This window comes from Acanthochromis polyacanthus, chromosome 7 (genome assembly GCF_021347895.1).
Source record: "Acanthochromis polyacanthus isolate Apoly-LR-REF ecotype Palm Island chromosome 7, KAUST_Apoly_ChrSc, whole genome shotgun sequence".
Taxonomy (NCBI): Eukaryota; Metazoa; Chordata; class Actinopteri; family Pomacentridae; genus Acanthochromis; species Acanthochromis polyacanthus.
In genome coordinates, this window is record NC_067119.1 from 10548476 (window position 1) to 10566297 (window position 17822).

General features: G+C 38.4%; 3 protein-coding genes across 4 annotated transcripts; 1 reads left to right on the forward strand and 2 right to left on the reverse strand.

Moving 5' to 3' along the window:
- Window positions 1–59: 59 nt before the first annotated feature.
- Window positions 60–3792, reverse strand: hint2 (histidine triad nucleotide binding protein 2). 2 transcript variants are annotated; one of them, XM_022191493.2, is made up of 5 exons: window positions 3440–3792; window positions 3207–3344; window positions 1873–1977; window positions 472–544; window positions 60–382 (listed from the first exon to the last, which is right to left on the reverse strand). In XM_022191493.2, exons 1-5 carry the CDS (start codon window positions 3641–3643, stop codon window positions 291–293), a joined length of 612 nt encoding a protein of 203 aa, XP_022047185.2. In that variant the 5' UTR covers window positions 3644–3792; the 3' UTR covers window positions 60–290. The 2 variants fall into 2 exon arrangements, with proteins under 2 accessions (XP_022047185.2, XP_051807352.1); XM_051951392.1 differs by having other exon boundaries at window positions 3563–3790.
- Window positions 3793–4433: 641 nt separating this feature from the next.
- Window positions 4434–10071, forward strand: mrps30 (mitochondrial ribosomal protein S30). The gene is made up of 5 exons (XM_022191490.2): window positions 4434–5064; window positions 6157–6302; window positions 6855–6960; window positions 7613–7789; window positions 9031–10071. The coding sequence occupies exons 1-5, from the start codon at window positions 4458–4460 to the stop codon at window positions 9288–9290; spliced, it is 1296 nt and encodes a 431-aa protein (XP_022047182.1). The 5' UTR covers window positions 4434–4457; the 3' UTR covers window positions 9291–10071.
- A 117-nt stretch (window positions 10072–10188) lies between these two features.
- emb (embigin) lies at window positions 10189–16931 on the reverse strand. The gene is made up of 9 exons (XM_022191492.2): window positions 16712–16931; window positions 14835–14912; window positions 14433–14616; window positions 13966–14048; window positions 13708–13844; window positions 12672–12839; window positions 11169–11286; window positions 10941–10971; window positions 10189–10861 (listed from the first exon to the last, which is right to left on the reverse strand). The coding sequence occupies exons 1-9, from the start codon at window positions 16782–16784 to the stop codon at window positions 10801–10803; spliced, it is 933 nt and encodes a 310-aa protein (XP_022047184.1). The 5' UTR covers window positions 16785–16931; the 3' UTR covers window positions 10189–10800.
- Window positions 16932–17822: the final 891 nt, after the last annotated feature.

Genomic DNA, 17822 nt, shown 5'->3' on the forward strand with positions numbered 1-17822 from the left:
ACTTGCATAATCTGTATTATTTTCCAGACACTATAGGACTAAAGAAGTGAGTTTTAAGGTTTTCGCATTAGAAATAGTGTCTTTATTTGCAGCTGTATCAAACATAATGTCATAATTCTTACGTTTCATTTTTACATTTCTTTAGATCAACATATTTACAATTGACACTTTGTGATTTTTTTGTACAGGAAATCAGACAAAAACATCAATGATTGGATAAACAGATGCCATGTCATGAAAATAAACCCATAAAAGCAGGTTGGAGACACACAAAAATAAATATGAAACTATTATCCAGGCGGCCACTTCATCTGTCTTCCTCCCAGGACGTGGATGTGAAGGTGGTAGACCGACTGAGCTCCGTGTTTTCCATCGTTGATGACTGAAAATACAATGTGGAGGTAAATAAACAGCCTGTCTGTTCACATGAACATCTGTGGGATCACTACTGTTCTAAATGAAGTAACTCACCCACTCTGTATCCCTCCTCTAAAGATTCTTGCTTCGCCATGTTTTTGGCAACAACCAACAAATGTCCTAAGAGCTGAAAGTTGAGAAAAAGAAAGCCAAAAATATCACTTTTCCTGGACTGGATGCACAGGATTTAATGATTGCCGAGCTGATGATGTCTGGCTTTTTCAAATATCCGTATTTTGAGTGTGACTGGACCCAGGTTGGGCTGGTGTTCAGACTACTTCCTGCAAATGCTGGTTTAAATCTTCATCGCTTCTTCTTGTGTGTTGATATTTAGCGACTTAGCTAACACAGATTGTGTGGATCAGTCAGAGCCACTTTATCTCCCAATTACAGCTGTGTACATACCTTGGATTGAGTTTTCAGCACACACAAAATGCAAATCCAACAGTTGGAGCTCTGGACGTTCAAACCCTGTCATTGTAGGGCCCTTGAGGAGAAAGGCCTTTAATCTGCTCCAGGGACGCTTTATCCTGGCTGACCCTGTGCTATGAGCTGAACTGGGGATTGTGAAAGGAGAATTTCCAGTGCTGTAGTGCATTTGTGACAAACAAAGGCTTCTTCTGCATCTTCTTCTGTTGGCTCATGAGGACATATTCACTTAATTTCACAAAAAGTATGTCGGATTAAAAGCTTGTATTCCACCTTTAATTAAACATGCTGTTGCTCCACTTTAATATTTAACATTATCAGTGGCTTGTAATTAGTAATGAGGAAATGCACATCAGGACACGTACACAGTTCATTTTCAGTTCCTCAATATTGGTACTTTATGATGCCGACAGTGATCATTGATAATTTGAAGCTGTGACGATGAGATGTGCAAATATGCACGACGTAACAGTGAGAGCAAACGGACTTTTTACATACTTGGTTTAAAGCTGATTGTGAGCTGCAGGCTGTGTATATTTGACAATTTTCCACTATTGCTCTTCCAGTCAAAAGAAATGTCCGTTTAGTGAGCAAAAAAACAAACAAACAGCTAAAACAGTGCTGCAGTAACACATCACTTCATGCCCTGAAGTATGTTGATGTACTTTTAAATACATTCATGTTCTCGGACTACGTCTGAATTACTAAAATCTGAAACCACGCTACTCTTACTATAGTTATGGCTGGGCTGATTTTGACTTAACACAACATAAAATTAAGTGTACATCTTTTTTACGGCCTGCTTCCAATATTCTAGAGGACACCATTTCCCAAACATAAAATTGCTGTTAAGCAACGTACAAAACATTACAGCTAATAATAGTGAATGAGTGACTGAAAGCAAACCTCTGCAGCCAGGTTACTCAGTGTTGTGGAACATAGCACGTTAATGAGTCTAAGTGTGTGTATGACGACGTGTCCCGTATGTACCAAAACGTTCTCCTGATCACACAGTGAACAACTTACCTCGGCATCGTCATCTTTGGCTGCACTAATTCTGGGAATAGGGACTCTCGGAATAACCAGGAAGTGAACAGGAGCCTGTGGGCTGATGTCCCTGAACGCCAAACACTGACAAACACACAAGAACAACATATTTATGTAGCATATACATTTTTATAGTCAAGTAAATCTGGAACGTTTATCCTACATCTCAACTGGAAAGCACTTTGGCTCAATTCCTCTTGTTTCGGATGTGCCGTACAAATATAGATGAGTGTGGGATTTATGTTCCAAAATGTTACGCAATCTTAGAATTTATAGAATTACCAGTTTAACCATTTCACATGAGGAAAAGAGAGTGAGATCATGTAAAAATTAATTTTATCATTTTTACACACATATATAAGAGAAAGAAGGATTATTTTAAAAAGACAAGCAAAGAGAGAACAAATTTAAAAAAAAAAAAAAAGCTTGCTCATGGGGAATCAAGACATGTTTTTTTAATCTGATGGGTTTCCTGTATACATTTGGTGGGTTGCAATTTTAATTTAGAAATTAGTCAGGTTAATTGATATGATTAATAATCCTTATTTCAATTATTTAGGTTACTCTCTATGATCATTAATATCTTATTATGTTAGCCTTATTATTTATGAATGCAATTTAAAGTCGTATTTAGTGTAAGCTTTCTAAGATTTAACACTTAATATTTTAATTATTTAGGCAAACTTACACAACAAATACTACTGTAGGGTCTTAACCACAACATTTAAAGGTGTTAATTGAATTTGTTTTGCCAATACTATTTTTCTAATGGCACGCAATGTATCTCAACAGCTGCTGCTTTAAATGTGCTGTAAAAATAACAGTGACGATTTGTGATGTGCAACAGTTCATAATTTGAAGTAGCAAAAACAAGATGCTATTTTTTTGTTTTGAAACTAATAAAAGGTTTGGACGAGGGTTTTCAGCTGCATTCCTAATATCCATAACTGCCAAACATTGGGGCTGAATGAATAATAAAATATTATTGAAACTATACGGCTTGAAGTGGAATATCTAAATCACAGGAGCTGCAATTTTCTGACAAAATTACTCTCTAGAACTGAAATAAAATGCATGGTTGGACAAGACAAGAAAATAAATACAAAAATGAACATTCTTACTAAAACCATATTGCAGCTTCTGTCAAAATAACAAAGTGACATTTCTGCATATCTTTCAGGCCCAACAAACACTGATAAACACAAAAAAACACAGATATGAAAGGTTGAAGTGCAAAATTTTACTTTAAAACAACTCCACGTCTCCAGATGAGATAAACACAATATGCTGAGACCATCCTGCTTGTTGTTTACCTTCTCATCCTCATAGATGATATCTGCAGGGATGCTCTTATCGATCACCTTGGAGAAGATGGTTGGAGCTGGAGATCCGTACTTCCTGCTGGCCTTCTCTGCCAGCCTGACCTCGTCACTTTTGGTGCACAGCGGTCTCTGGAAGGGTCACAGAGACACACGGTGACACAGAGAAACACAAACAGCTGATAACTGGAGTAAAACAACGTCAATGTGGCACAATAAAACCGAACCTCTGGGTGGTGGGGGGTCAGTGAGGGTCTCCCACAGCCACCACCAGAGCTGGAAGGACGGGAGCGGTCAAAACGCTCTGCCGCAGTTAACAAGAAAACGTTTAGTAGGATGACAGCAGCTACCTGAGAAACACGGTGAACACGGCTGAACAGAGGCGCTCTGGTCCCGACGAACAATGTCCGTACAACCTGGCGATAATACATAGCTGGCTAACTGGCTATTAAAGCCTTCTGGTGTGAAAATATCAGAATTCAGCTCTAGTTTGGGGGCTCAACAACTTCTTTGTGGAAATAAAACGTTTCACCTAAGGTACTGCTACCATGTTGCCTTCCGGTACCTTTTGTGAAATTCATATCACTTTACTGAACCGGGTCTCGACCACGGTTTGTCCTCATTTACAGGAGAAAACTGAAGAAAAGACAAGTTTTGACAAGATTATTACATTTTTGTTATAATTTTAATCAATTGTAAATACAAATATGTCGATAACAGTATCCGGAGTTGACGTAAAGATGCACATTAGGTGCAAAATTCTTCTAAAATATGATTTTACTGCCCAAAAAAGTGCAAATCCTCCCTTTATTTATTAAACATCAATTTGGTGTTCGATATGTACATTGTTTGCACCTATTTGTCGATATGTATGTACTTTAAATCATATTGTTGTCCTCATCAACACGGTTGCTACTTAATTTTACGACATTTCTGCGTGGCCGTAAAGGAACCATGTATTACGTAGTCAGGGGTCTCTTCAAGAACCTCAACGTTCTGTTATGCTAATCAGGGTGCTAATATTAGCCAACCTTAAGTACAAAGGAATTTCGATGTTTCGCCATGAAAATTGAATTATATACCTCAGCTGCACGTAGTCCAATCTGGACCAAACTTCATTTGAGGACCCGTCCAGCGCTGCTTGCAGCTTTAATTTTATTTCTTCCAGAGGGGGCCGCTGTTGTGAGAAGCTGCTGGTTCGTTCATCAACGAATCGGAAGTAGAAGAAAACGTCACACAGCAAACATGGCGGCCCGCACACGGCTGCCCTTGCTGTTCCCTAAAAACCTGCCTCCGTTTAGACACAAAAAGTTAGTTCACACCGAGACTGCGGTGAAGGAGCCGGCGTACCCTCCGATAGTCGCCTCTCTCACGGCTAAGAGCAAATCTGCCCGGCTGCGGCAGGTGGAGGAGCAGGTTAAAAAGATCTGTGCCTCCCCGGTGCAGGAGAAGCTTTCTCTCATCACTCGCATCCAGCGGAAGAAGTTCGTGGTTTATCCTCAGACATTCTCTCGAAACGCAGACAGATGGTACCAGCACTTTACCAAGACCGCATACATCCCGGGCCTGCCCGAGAAATTCACCCCGGCCCCAGTGGAGCCCGTGGCCGAGGGGAGCTCACCGTCCCCCGCTGCTCTCACCGCAGTGCCCGGGATCGGAGATGATGCGTTCGCGGACCTCCGCTCTCTGGTGACCCGTGTGATTTTACAGGAGCAGTGGCACATGAAGAAACGCAAACCTTTCCTGTACAGACACCAGGAGCAGACGTTCGGACCTCTGCTGAGGAGCCTGGTGACTGAACTCACCCACAATCTGGGAAAATACAATCCGCTGCTGCTCCTCTCCAGTCTGGGTATGAATGATTAGTGGTGGAAAAAGCACTCAGAAAGGACAGATACCTGATTTATTTTTTAAGCAAAAACGTCAAAAAGAGCCCATTTCAGCCTCCTAGAATTGATTATTTTGTCCATTTTTGTTTCATACTATATCAAACTGAATATTTTCAGAATGTTGGTTGAACAAATTAAGACATTTGAACACATCATCTTGGTCTTAGAGAACCTGGGATGTCATTTTATCAATTTATTATCTAAGAAAACAATGAATAATATTATTTATGCTGTAAAATCGTTACACCTTTAACATCAAATGAATTCAGTATAAATAAAAGTTCCTTTACGTAGAATTTAATATACTATGAATCATTTTTGTTCATTGCCATAAATATTTCAGTCAACCAAAGTGGGGATAATTTCCCCTCTGTATGTTGCCACATAGCTTTTAAAATTAAACACTTTATAATTTTTTCGTTGAGTTGTTGTGCCAAATAACTGAAGTAATCTAATGTTTGTTAGTTATTTGATATGGAGTATAAAAAAAGCATAAAATGCATTTTCTGCATCAAAAATAAGCTAGGATTTCATGACAACCTGTTCTAAGCCATGTGGATCCCTTTGAGGAAATAAACATCCATAATGAAGTAATTAGTCAATTGTAGTTGCTAAATAATTAATTGTTTTAGGAATTTATAAAGCAAATTGCCCAGCATTCGATGGTGCAAGCATCTCTACATTGAGGATTTGCTGCTTTTCTCCTTTCGACATGATTGTTAATTGATTAGGTTTCGTTTTTTTTCAGTTACACTGACAAAAATTCCGGAGTCATTTTCTTATATCCTCAAAGATTACTGGATAATTACTTAGCTCTGGCCTTACATCATTCAACTGAAGTGACTGATATGTTCTTTTCAGCTAAAAAGCTTAAGATTTTTTAAATGTTTTTTTATACAACAGTCATGCAACAATACAAAGAAGAAGTCTAGAACTTAAAGTTTGCATTCAGTAGCACCTCTCAGTACATGTTAAACACCAGACGTGTGAAGATAATAAATGAACTAGGATCCTGCAGAAGTGCTAATTTTGTTTTAAATGTTTGTTTCTTTCAGATATCAGTCCTCAGGTGAACTTTTACTGGAGGAGGGGACAGAGAATCATCCCAAAAGGACACCGGAGACGCCACTTAGAGCCAACCAGGTTCCAGATCGACGACCAGCCGCTCTGCCAGATCAGAATAACTCAGCAGCTGCCTCAGGTAGAAATCATTTCTGAGCTGGAAAGATGATGAATTAACAACAGCAACACCTAAAAATAGAAAGAAAGTTTTCAATGTGATTGAGCGTTTTTTCACAGTGTTTTAATATATTTATTCTTCCATCTGCAAAAATGTAAACTAATCCTGAAAATAGACAGATGCAGTAAGATATCACAAAACTTGAGCTTGACACACCAGAGACTAAAAACATCCACAACATATTTATCACATTTTCCTTTCTTTTTAGGAGTTACTTTTAAATGACTTCATGGTTTAGCTCCCAGCTGTGTTACTGAATTGTTGGGTTTTAGAGCACAAAGATCTGAGATGTGCAGAATTAATAACATTCTCTCAAAATGTGCCTCTTTTAAATGTTTTTATGCTTTCTATTCTAATATTTTTGTCTTTTTCTTGCTTTTTGTATAATATTGTTGCAGCTACAGTATATCAGTCACTTTGTAGCTTTATTTTGAAAAGTGCTGTGCAAGTATATAATGTTAAACATACACGTAATTGTGTTTTCATCTTTTTCTGTCTTCTAATTTCTCTTAGTTTACTCCGCTGGAGGCCTCCTATGCAGCTGAAGTTCCAGAAATCACGTATGCCCCCAACCTGATGCCGCTGTTCAGAAGACAGTATGACAACAACATCTTCACAGGTAACACAAGAGACCCGCTACGTCTCACTTCACCCTCATCACTTACTTTAGCAGTTGTTAAAATGAATTTTCAGTCTAATCTATTCGTTATGTGCTGGGTATGCAGTTACTTCTTGGTGTCATTAGGGGGCGCCAACATGCCTCTAACCTGTATTTTCTCCAAAACATCAATTATATATTCTTTTATATAGACTGTTACTGGAAACAGCCAGTACTTTATTGTGTTGCTAGTGTAATGATGCAGGCCAATGTAGCTTTACACTTTTTTTTTTTTTTTTGTGTCCTGTATGTTCTGAGTTTCCACAGAGAAGACATGACAAACTGTTATCAATACCACAGGGGGGAAATTTGCAGTGTTACAGTAGCAAAGAGGATAGTGCAAAAAATGCATCGAGCATCAGTAGAAAATAAAAATAAACAAATAATATGGATAAATACAGTTGTTATTGTAGAGATCGTGGACATTGGGATATTGCACAGATTACAATACGAGACATATCTGTATATTTAAAAAACAATGGTATGGCAGAGAGTCCTGTATATGTAGAGATCAGTAACATGTTCTTTAACATGCAGCTGCAGGATAAAATCTGTCACACTTGTTTCTGTGGTACCGTTCATATTAAAGCTTTCCCCTCTGTTTCGTGAACAGGCGCGAAGCTGCCAGACCCGGCATGCTACGGTCACACTCAGTTCCACCTGGTGCCTGACAGATACCACCGAGACCGGATGGCTCGGATGCAGCAGTCCGACCAGGTGGAGGTTTTCCTGAGAGCCAACGCGCTCGCCAGCCTGTTCGCCTGGACGGGAGCTCAGGCCATGTACCAGGGTGAGCGTTCCACACAGAAAGCTTATGAAACAGTACAACTGGAACTACAGACTATTATCATTGCTCATTTTCTCAACAAGTTCGTTGGTCCATAAAATAAAAAAAATAGTAAAATATGTCAATCGAGGATTCTTCTTTAGCCCAAGATGACGTCCTCAGATGTCTTGTTTTGTCAAAAGCTAAAGATACTGAGTTTGCTGTAAGAGAGGAGTAAAGAAATCAGAAAATAATCACAACTAAGAAGCTGGAAAGAAAAAAATATTCTGACTGTTATGCTTAAAAATTACTCGAACTTAGTAATCAATTGTCAAAATAATAGCTGAAAACTCCTTGATTAATCATTAGACCTATGATACAGTACTTCATTCCTAATGTAAGTGGTTGTTGATTTACTTTCTCTTTTCCTTGTGCCAAAGACAGAATCTCAGCTCTGAAGGGCTGTCAAACATGCTTTTCATCTTGTTTTCACTGACTGACACCTAAAAATGACATTTTCTGCTTTTGAACCTCTTAAAATTTTATAGTAGAGTAACTCCAAAAGAGTACAGGGACTTATTTGCCCTTTCAAGCTTTCTGCTTTACTTTAACATCCTCACGAAAAAGTGGAATCATGAGGAAAAAGTTAATAGACACAAAATGTGATTCAAAACAGGAAAACTCAGCAACAACTGATTTTTATCTGGAGTCAGTTTCTAAACATTTTAGATGAAGCTTTAGTTATCAAACTGCATTTTAGCAGAACAGTGACAGAAACACCATGATATATTGTCTTACATATATTGTTATGTACACTACTGCTCAAAAGTTTGGGTTCACCCAGGCAATGCCATGTTTTCCATGAAAACTCACACTTTTATTCATGTTCTGACAATTGCACAAGGGGTTTCTAATCATCAATGAGCCTTTCAACACCATTAGCTAACACAATGTAGCATTAGAACACAGGAGTGAAAATGTTCCTCTGTACCCCTATGGAGGTATTCCATTAAAAATCAGCTGTTTCCAGCTACAATAGTCGTTTACCACATTAACAATGTCTCGACTGTATTTCTGATGCATTTAATGTTATCTTTATTGAAAAAACTGTTTTTCTTTTAAAAAATAAGGACATATCTAAGTCACCCCAAACCGTTGATTTGTAGTATATATTACTATTCTATTATGCTGTCTACATTTGGCGAGGTTAATGTTAATATTTGTTAGTCCTAGCTGGTTTTCATGCCTTCTTCTCACCTCTGCAGGTTTCTGGAACCACGAGGACGTCACCAGGCCCTTCGTGTCTCAGGCCGTGATCACCGACGGTCACTTCTTCTCCTTCTTCTGCTACCAGCTCAACACAGTGGCGCTCTCTGTGGAGACTGACGCCAACAACCCCAGAAAAAACCTCCTGTGGGGCACAGAGAGCCTCCGACTCTACGACAGCGTGCAGGATGGAGAGGTGGTGGGCCTGAACGACGACGTCCTCAAGCTGCTGGTTCAGTTCCTCATGAACCAGCCGTAGAGTTGTTCAGGGGTTAAATGTCTGTTATCCAAAGGGATGAAGCATGCAAGAATTCAAGAGAAAGGGCGGGACGTGAGGGAGTTTGGTCAGACTGTACAAAATGTAATGTTAAAAAAAAAGCATAATAATGTGCGTCAAACAATAACACTGCACACATACATGCTTGATTATTATAGAGCTTCTGAAAGGTCACACTGGGGAATTCTGCAGACCGCTCGAAAAATGAGTAAGTGAGCAGACTGTATTGATTCTGTCCAGTTGTAATACACTATGCTCTACTAGTACAGAGATGTGAAGCATTTGGTGCTCAGTGCTTATTCAAAAAGGCCCATCTGACAGTATCCAGCTGCAGGTTTTGAGCACAGCTGTGGATAATTTTATGTTTTTGTCCATAACATCAGCTTTTCTTTTGGTTAAATCTGTTTCCATGAATATCTAAAACTAACCGAAGCTGCGATTCTTCTGTGACACCACAGGATATCAACAGTAAAGTAGCTTTAATGCAGCAATCAGCCAGTAATAGTCTGTTTTTTTGTTTTCTTTTAAATGCAAAAGTGCAGGTTTGTGCCTGAGCTGCCACAGCTGAGGATGTACTGACTCTCTCTGTGGTCACAACTGTGCTGCAAAGTATTGTACTGCTGTATAGATCAGTCTTTCTCTGTGGGACAGATGTTGTGAGGTAAATTAGAGAGAAAAAAAATCACCACTGTGACCTTTCAGGGCTCTGCAGATCATTATTTTGCTGGTTGTATTTATGAAAAATAAAATCATTCTGTAAAGATTTAAGTGTATTTGTCCGAGCTTACCGCTACAATATGAGTATTAGCGAGTTATCTTAAAATCCACTCATTTAGCGCTGCACTCCTGTGAAGTCATTGCACAGTTACTGAAGCACACGTAATGAATTATGTGCAATTTTATTCTGCCTGTTTGCATACACAGTGTAGATTGAAGCCACTTTTACACAAACATCTGCATATATGAGGGTATATCTTGAATACAAACACACATTGCTGTAAGGACAAACTCTAAAAAGTGACCAAAAGTCAGTTCAAGCACAGTGAATGGTTTGTTGATTACTTTTTGAGAGTGTAAGGCACTGCTCAGGAGCCACAATGCGGAAAACAGCAGCAGGAAGGACGACTTGAGGTTTAAGTTTCTGCAGAAAGAAGAAAAGCACACGTCCGTTTTGACAGAAGTAGCACAGACAAAGTGATGCTTGAAGTCAAACATGATCTCGGTTTCTCCACAGGAAGTGAGGAAATGCAGGGTGTGAAACTAACAGAGTGAAAAATAAAAACCCAGTCTTCAGGTGAAATGAAGACCAACAGAAAGATTGTACCTGAAACAAAAGGGAATGTTGCTTAAGTGGTGGTGAAAATATTTGGATTACAATAGACGATATATTCCCAAAATAAGTGAATAAATATTGCTTTAAAATTATCATTCACATTGGAAAATGAGCATTTTAAAGAAGCTTTAATCTGCTGGATTTCGGCCTTTGCAGTCTTTAAACTTTGCGTTGTCTCATTGAAGAACTTCCCTCTGTTGCATTATAGTCGCCCTGCGGCCTGAAGAAGACAGAAAAAGTCATTAATTCCTCGTGCAAACCTGCAAATATACAAATCAGACCTTTTCCATTGTACTTACATGTTCTTTTGGTCGGCAGTGGTCCCATCTCCTGAGAATAAGGCAGATAATGACACGTTTATTTCAATCAGAGGCTCAACAGTCAGACAAAAAATACTGTTAGTGAATGTATATAAAATAAAATGATGCACAAGATATTTAGAATATCTTCATGTAATGGCACATTTCTTGAGTTTGAATGAAAAAACATGGATTTACTGAATCGTTGGATTACTGCAGTCTAACTACCTGTTGTGACCTTTTTCTTGGACTGACTCTTCTCATAGAGTAGAATGGCAGCGACCAGGACGACAACTTCCACCATGATGACTATGAACGGCTTCAGGGGCTCCATGAAGGCGATGACCTTCATCACAGGTGGAGGAAAGATTCAGATTTTTCGCTTATGTGAAAAAAAAACTTACTTGCAAGTAAATTCTATATTAACCTTAACTTAAAAAGAAGCATATAAGGTTGCAGAATGTCTCGGCAGTGGCGTTATCAAAATGTAATCACTGTGGAAGGAGCTATTAGAAGTGAAGAGAGCTTTAACGGCTGTATACAGTAACACCGAGCATTCATTCCCACAGAGCCTAGAAAAAAGTGTTCATGCCTCTTGGAAGTTTTCCCTTTTTGTTGCTTTCTAACATTGGACCATGGTCAATTTAATTAGGCCTTTTTGGACAAGAAGTAGCAAAAAAGACTCTTTCATGCCAGAGTGATAGCAGAAATATCTTCTTCAAAGTAATATCAATTGCTTAAAAATATAAAATGTAATATAAATTATTGCAAAAGCATTCATCCTTGTCAAGTCAGCATTTAGCAGATGCACCTTTGGCCACAATTAAAGCAGTAAGTGTGTGTGGATATGCTTAAATCAGCCTTGGGCATCTGAACAGCAATTTTACTCATTTGTTCTTTGTAAAACTGCTCAAGTTCTGTCAGGTTATGACCTTTACAGGAGTTATGAGTGTCTTGGTGGCCTCTCTTTTTTCTTTCTTGCACTAATTTTTTCAGAATGGCAGATTTAAATGTGTCATATTTCTTCTATTTCTTGATTTATTATTTAACTGCACTGGATATTCATTGACTTGGAAATTTTCATGTACCCATCCCCTTAATTATGCTTTTCAGTGAATTGGAGTGTTTTTTTGTCTTCATGGTGTGGTTATAACCGAGAGTACCGATTCACCAGTGACTGGACCTTCCAGTTACAGGTGTCTTTATACTGCAATCACTTCAGGTACATTCACTGCACTAATCTCCATTTTACTAACTGTGTGACTTCTAGGACCTCCTGGGCTGAATTAGATGAGTCACTTTAAAGGGAGTCAAAATTTATGCAATGATTTATTTTACATTTTTTTATGAATTTACATGATTTTGTAGAAATCTGCTTTCACTTTGACAAGAAAGAGTCTTTTTTGTAAATTCTTGTCATGAAATCCTAATTACATTGACCATGATTCAATAATGAAAAACAATGTAGGGGACAATAACCATCTCTTTTGGTCAATCTGCTACAACTCAAACATCTAAAACATGAGGAAGCACAGTTTATATGTGAGGTGTAAAGATAAAAAAGTTCAGAAATGCTATTAAGTCTTTGACAACTGCTGTTGAAGCAGTTGTCTCAAGATCTTGGCAATTCAGAAATATAAAAATTTTTTTGAATGTTGCAAGAAGTAGTATCTAACATAGCAGAGTATTTCTGCAAATGCATTTAGGCTTCAAAACTCATCCTTAGCTGACCTTCAACTCCACATGGCTCATCGTGGTGCCGATGGCGTACACGGCACCGCAGGAATACAAGCCGGAGTCGGCCTCCGTCAGGTTGTTCACCACCAGCCTAGTCTCAGTCTTCTCCTCTTTGTTTTTGATTTCATAGCGGTGAGGCTCCACAGTAACATTGATCTGCTCCTACAGGACAACATGGGACAAGAGTTTAAATGACGAGCTGCGTCTGTTTGTGTCAGCCATTTCACACAGAAAAAAAAGAAAACAAAACACAATATGTGACAATTTTGATTTGATTAACTGAAATACGACACAATAATATAGCACTGAAACTCAAATGTATGAAAACACACATTCTGCCATGACACCAACAATGAATAAAAAAGCCCAGCACCACTGGTTAAGTTCAGTTTTGAAGTACTGGTGCTTAATTTTCGATTTCTGTTACTATATACCTATACTTCACTACATTTCAGATGAAAATATTGCATTTATCCCACTACATTTATCTGTAGTTACTAGTTCCGACAAATGCAGAATACATAATTAACTTTCAAAATACGTTGCATTACTGGTGGTAAAAACATTCAATTTTGCACAACTTTCACTACTTACAACAGTGAAATTCTATTTTTACATGAATGCATCCTCAGCAATAATCCTATATCACTCTCATGAGTTATATTTTGAATAACAGTTCCACCAGTGTGTTTACATCGTCTCCCTGTTAATTCAACTTCAATGACTTCTTCCACCTCTGCATTGCGTACCTGCACAGGTGTTTACATGAACTATACTGTGATAAAGTGAGATCAAACTTGTACAAGTGTTGATAAATTGCTCAACTCCAAACAGTAAAGAGGTCAAATGAGCCAGATAAGAGAACATACCATGAGTGTGACTTTAGCAACGTGAGCAGATTTGTTTACACACTGATATGCTATTCATAGGTATAATGGAATAACCTTGGCAATGAAGCAAATTCAGAAGTGACCTGTGACACAAATCATATTTTAAGCCACATAAAGACAAGTTCTGAGCAGCTCTTCACCTTTTCCGTCCCGTTGTGTCTATACCAGTTCCAGGTGTTGGGCTTTGGCTTCTTGTCGTCCATTTTACATGTGAGCACTGCAGAATCTCCCATGTAGCTGATGATTGGTTTGTCTCGCACTTCACCAATCTGTGGAACTGAAGGAAAAGAGCGAGATACGATGCTGACAACTGCAGACAAAACAAATTTTGTCTGATAATGTGCAATGTCACGCAGGTAATTACAAATACAACTTATATGAAAGGATTGGTTCCTTACTTGCCACAATGAATACAATTTTTGCTTCATTTCCAAACACACAGGAGTAATTTCCCAGGTTCTCTTCACTCACAATGCTGAACCTGCAAAGCAAAAATAGATCAGAAGTTTTAGTCAGATAAACATCATTAGATTGGAGTATTTTTTTCCCATCAAAAGTACACCTATAGCTAAAATATAAGAGATAAAAGTCTGATGCATGTTCATGTAAAAAAAAGAATTGCAATTGTAGATATGTCCTGAATAATAAAAGGCAATTTTGAGACATCAAAGAGTGGGGATAAAAGCTCTCAAGTTGCAGAGACTAAACATTAAAAACATACATGCAATTTCTAAAATTAGATATGTACACATTGTTAAATATTGTTGCAAATCATGTGCACAATTTGATCTATGAGACAATACTAGGGCTGATAGAAATGCTTTTTCTGAGAATAAATGATCAAATGTACACATAAAGTACTCACACTTGTTTGATATTATACTGTCCATTGTGGAACTGCACTGAGAGCTGACTGTTCTGAATTTCCTCCCCGTCTTTTGTCCAGTAGCTGGTTATGTTTGGCAGTTTGTTCTGATTGCCAGTCCATGTGCACTCCAGCGTCAGATTGACAGGATTTACCAGTTCGATTTTCTCAGTGTGACTTTCACCTGTGTGGAGCGTCGTAGAGAGGTTTCAGACTAAGAGATCAAATCATGGTCAGCATTATCTGAAAAACATCTATTTCTGCCATAACACCACTTTTTCCAAAAAGTGGTCAAAATTGAATCACTTAGCAAATTTACAGAAGCAGCTGGGCTGAAAAAAAAAACAAAATATGCTGACAAATGTAAAACACTGTGACGGACTGATGTTTGAAGGCTGCTACCTTTAAGGACGATGCTTCTTACATCTGTTTTCAGAGGAGTGATGGGAGCCAGCGGTGGCTGTGTTGAACTCGATGCCTCTGAAGTGAGGAGGAATAAATGTAGAAACACACAGAAAGTCGACATGCACGTCATTACATCTTCTGGAAAAAGTTGTGTAGGTGTTTGCTCAGGGTGTTATTGGTTGTTGCTAAGATGTTGCTGTGTGGTTGCTAGGCCAACCAAAAGTTGGTTACCAGGATTCTGATTAAACCCCAAAAACGACTCATCTCAGCGTGTCAAGTTTTTCCATGAAAATGATCCCTTTCTGCTGTAAATTGACTAAAATGAAACTCTACACGGTTGCTTCCTTTCGTAAGCGAGGACCACACCATCAAGTTGAAGCTTGATTGTTTTTTGGATGCAAATGAATGTTATTGTTGGTGAGTTGAGCTGATGAGTTGTGGGGAAAAGCTTCGTTGGGTATCAGCAGCGGTTCCTAGACCCCCTAGGAAATGGAAAAGACAGGAAGAGGAGGCGGAAGTAAAGAGAGGGTGGGTGGGGAGGGCAATGCTGTTGAGGTTTTAGCTAATAATCTCTTGTTTTAACTGCAGTAAAATCAATAGTTTATTTCTGTAATTTAATTATAAAGAATATAAACCTCTAAATTAGTCAGCTCTCTCCCATGTAGTACAGTAAAACAAACTTGGTTTATGTAAGCTATGCAATATGTAACTGATACCAGCAGATCCTCATGCACTAGTTTCTGTTATGGTAGATTTCAATACTCTTACCAGTAATAAGCAGCCAATACTAGCATGTCCTGATAGGTAACAAACTTTAAGATGCCGAGATGTAACACAGCATTAGATACCTGCAGCTCTGCATCAGATTTCCTCACTCTACAAATTCGTGATTATTATTTCTTGTAGTTATAAAACTGTGGTCTTTTATATAATTTTCTAAACAGCAAAACTCTGTCAGACCATTTTTTCTGGTCTTCTGGAAGTAGAGCATGAGGAGTCACATATAGGAAACCTTCAACTGAATCTGTAGGAATAGTTTCAAAATATATATTTTTTAAAAATATATTAGGGTTAGAATACGATGCTATGGTTAGAATCACTATTGGCCACCCCCGGTCCCCACTAGGTTCTGCCCCTGCGATTAACCTTCAGTTGAAGCTTCTCGTGGGTGCTGTGAGGTTGTGGTATTTAGATGTTAGCTAGGAGGTTGTTCCTGCTGTTCAAATATTTCCAGACTATTTCTGGTAAATATGATTCTGTATAAGGTGGGGTAGTTCAGGGTGTCGCTGGTTGCTGCTCTGGTGATGCCATAGGCTTAATATGCGTTTAAAATTAAAAGAAAAAAAGAAAAAAAACGCCGTTAAACCGACTGAAAACACATTAAAAAAAGCCTGTTGATGAATACAAAAATATCTAATGGACATGATCAAATATAGTAAAAGCCTGTGATGGTGAATTACCAGCACATGGTTTTATTTACAGAAGCACACTATAAATATGTTTGTGATATCTGCAACAGCTAGATAAAAACCGCTTATAAGATATCTTCCCCCCCCCCCCCCCCTCCCCCTTTCTCTTCTGGACACTGATGTAATTGTTCAATTTTGTACATAAAAATGAACAAAGAGATAGAGAATAGATAGTTTTAGTGTCCCATGAAAGGGTCTGGGAGGATTTTCCACTCACGAGGGGTGAAAAATACTTTTGGGAGACATTTCAAAGGAGCAAAATAACGACAACAAGCACTGATCACAAAACCCAAGACATATTCTTCTATCCCTCACAAGGTTACAGGAACATTTTAGTGGGAATAAAAGAAGAACAAAGCTTCAACACGAGCACATATCACAGAATTGAACCCAAATTTCATTTACTTGTATTGATGTGTCTGCAGGAGACGAGAAGCAGGAGGATCTGAGAGGAGAGCTGCTTCCAGGAGGCCGACATGGTTCTTATCCTTCTGTCCTGACTGAGAGCAGGTTCCTCTCTGCTGCATCGTCTCACAGCCCTCCTCACTCACACACTGCGGTCAAGCCAGCCGCCTCTCGTTTCTCCGTAGTCAAGCCAGCCGCTCCTACATTTTCAGTGCGCTCTTATCGTCAGCTTACGGTAAATGCACGACCGCGCATCAACTATTTCCGATTTAAAAAATAAAGCGCTGCATTCGCAGATGTATTATACAGGGATGTTTTAAGTAACTGACTCAGCTTAACTGTTAACTATCGAATTGTACGGCTAATATTTACACTAAATAAATAGCTTGAAGTATAAGAAGCTGAAAACTTGTTTATCTATCTATCTGTCTGTCTGTCTTAAAAATTGTGAATTCAAATAAAAAGTGATGTGTGTCATCCCAGTGATCTATTAGTGTGATAATAAAATAAACCTCAGTCGAAAAGTCACATGATCTGGACCGAAATGAGAAGACATGCTGATATTTACATTAAAAAATGTTTAATTTTTGCTTTAAAATCTTTTAAGCCAAACTATTTCTTCTTCTTTGGCGTATGCTGACCAGGTAAGGTAGCATTGTGATTCTGCATTAGTTTGGGGTCAATACGTCACATGACCTGAGAGCTATTGAGCAAAAAGGCTAATATTTACTGTCAAAAAACTGTTAAAAATCAATAATGTCCTAAAATCAAATATAAATTGCCGTATGTTGACCATCTTTAGTAGCACTATCATTCTGCATTAGTTTGGGGTCAATAAGTCACATGACCTGAGAGCTATTGAGCTAAAATGCTAATATTTACTGTCAAAAAACTGTTAAAAATCAATAAAGACCAGAAATCAAATATCAATTGGCGTATGTTGACCATCCTTAGTAGCACTATCATTCTGCATTAGTTTAGGGTCAATAAGTCACATGACCTGAGAGCTATTGAGCTAAAATGCTAATACTTACTGTAAAAAATTAATAATAAATTCATTAAGTATCCAAATGGTATAAAAAGTGCTGTGTCTTGATCAGTCTGTTTCATA